General features: G+C 56.3%; 1 protein-coding gene across 1 annotated transcript; it reads left to right on the forward strand.

Moving 5' to 3' along the window:
• Positions 1 to 415: 415 nt before the first annotated feature.
• Positions 416 to 1,038, forward strand: MAPR2 (membrane-associated progesterone binding protein 2). Its single transcript, XM_048680495.2, has one exon. The coding sequence runs from the start codon at positions 512 to 514 to the stop codon at positions 818 to 820; it is 309 nt and encodes a 102-aa protein (XP_048536452.2). The 5' UTR covers positions 416 to 511; the 3' UTR covers positions 821 to 1,038.
• The last annotated feature ends 364 nt before the right edge of the window (positions 1,039 to 1,402 follow it).

Raw genomic sequence — 1,402 nt, forward strand, 5'->3', positions numbered from 1 at the left:
GGACGCAGCATTGCAGGGCGGCTAGGGTAGGTCGCCGCCGCCAGCATGGGATACGGGCAGAGGAGGGGGACTGGGGGAGGGACGTGCGGCGTGCGAGACTGCGAGTGGATAAGTTAGGGTTCGATGCGTGGAGGAGTGGAGGTGGACTGGTGGACTGCTGGGCTGCTAGCTGCTGTTGTTGGAAGGGCCGGATGGGCCTAATTTTGGTCTAATATTGAAGCCCAGGCCCGGCCCCAATAACTGCTAGGGCTTACTTTTCAGGCCCAGGCCCGGCCCACTGATCAAGCCCAGCCCTCCCAGGCCCGTTTTTTAGGGCCGGGCCGGGCCGAAGATGGCCAGATATACTCCCATCCCATCCCGTAGGAATCAATTCAGCCGTCAGCGTGTGGCCGACGCAGACCTCTCCTCCTCTTCTTCCTCGGCCCATCCACCCCACTCTCCCCCACCCCACCCCACCCACAGCCTCACTCGCAGCGCACCTACCACGCGCAGCGCGCAGAGCTAGATCGAGATGGCGACGGAGCTGACGGCGGCGCAGCTGCGGGCGTACGACGGCACCGACGCGTCCAAGCCGATCTACGTCGCCATCCGCGGCAAGGTCTTCGACGTCTCGGCCGGGCGCGGCTTCTACGGGCCCGGCGGCGACTACGCGCTCTTCGCCGGCCGCGAGGCCGCCCGCGCGCTCGCCAAGATGTCCAAGGACGCCGCCGACGTCTCCGGCGACCTCTCCGGCCTCTCCGACAAGGAGCTCGGCGTGCTCGCCGACTGGGAGTCCAAGTTCCAGGCCAAGTACCCCGTCGTCGCCCGCCTCGCCGCCTGATGTCAAGTGAAGTCAATTCCGCCACCGTCACCGTCCTCAACTAGTATCGTATCCTCCTAGCTCCACCGTGTGTGTCTGTATCCTGTTGCTCCCTGCGTATGACCGTCAAATAATAATAATCTGAGGGCGTGTTTGTTGGCGACAATTGGTGAACTGAAATAATAGTACTGTGGTCTGTTGTTAAGATCAATGGAGCAATTGATGATTGATCCTTATAATTTTCACATTGTTTCAGCTTTGACTTGTTGTTCTAAGGCTTGATTTAGCTGGAGTATGGCTCTGTATGGAGCAGTGCGCTGAATGTGCAGCCTTCCGTATAAATTCAGTGCTGCGGGTTTACATAGGCTCATTTTCATTGTATTTTGGCTTGGCAGTGGTAGTCAACATAGCCACTTCAAATAGTTTCCTAGCCGGTGATTTTGGGGAAACCAAAGTTTTCTCCAGTTTATTGTGGCAGTCTGGATGTATGCTGACGTTAATATAGTACTCACTCTATAAAGAAATATAAGAGCGTTTAGATCACTAGGGAGTAGTTTCTAGTGGAAAGTTAGAATTTGCTGGTTTAGAAGTCTTCTGTTTTTT

Source organism: Triticum urartu, chromosome 6A (genome assembly GCF_056163025.1).
Source record: "Triticum urartu cultivar PI428250 chromosome 6A, HENAU_Tu73, whole genome shotgun sequence".
In the NCBI taxonomy this organism is placed as follows: Eukaryota; Viridiplantae; Streptophyta; class Magnoliopsida; order Poales; family Poaceae; genus Triticum; species Triticum urartu.

What these genes read in the sequence shown, in the direction of transcription:
- MAPR2 (XM_048680495.2), top strand. Translation starts at nt 512, where the DNA reads ATGGCGACGGAGCTGACGGCGGCGCAGCTGCGGGCGTACGACGGCACC.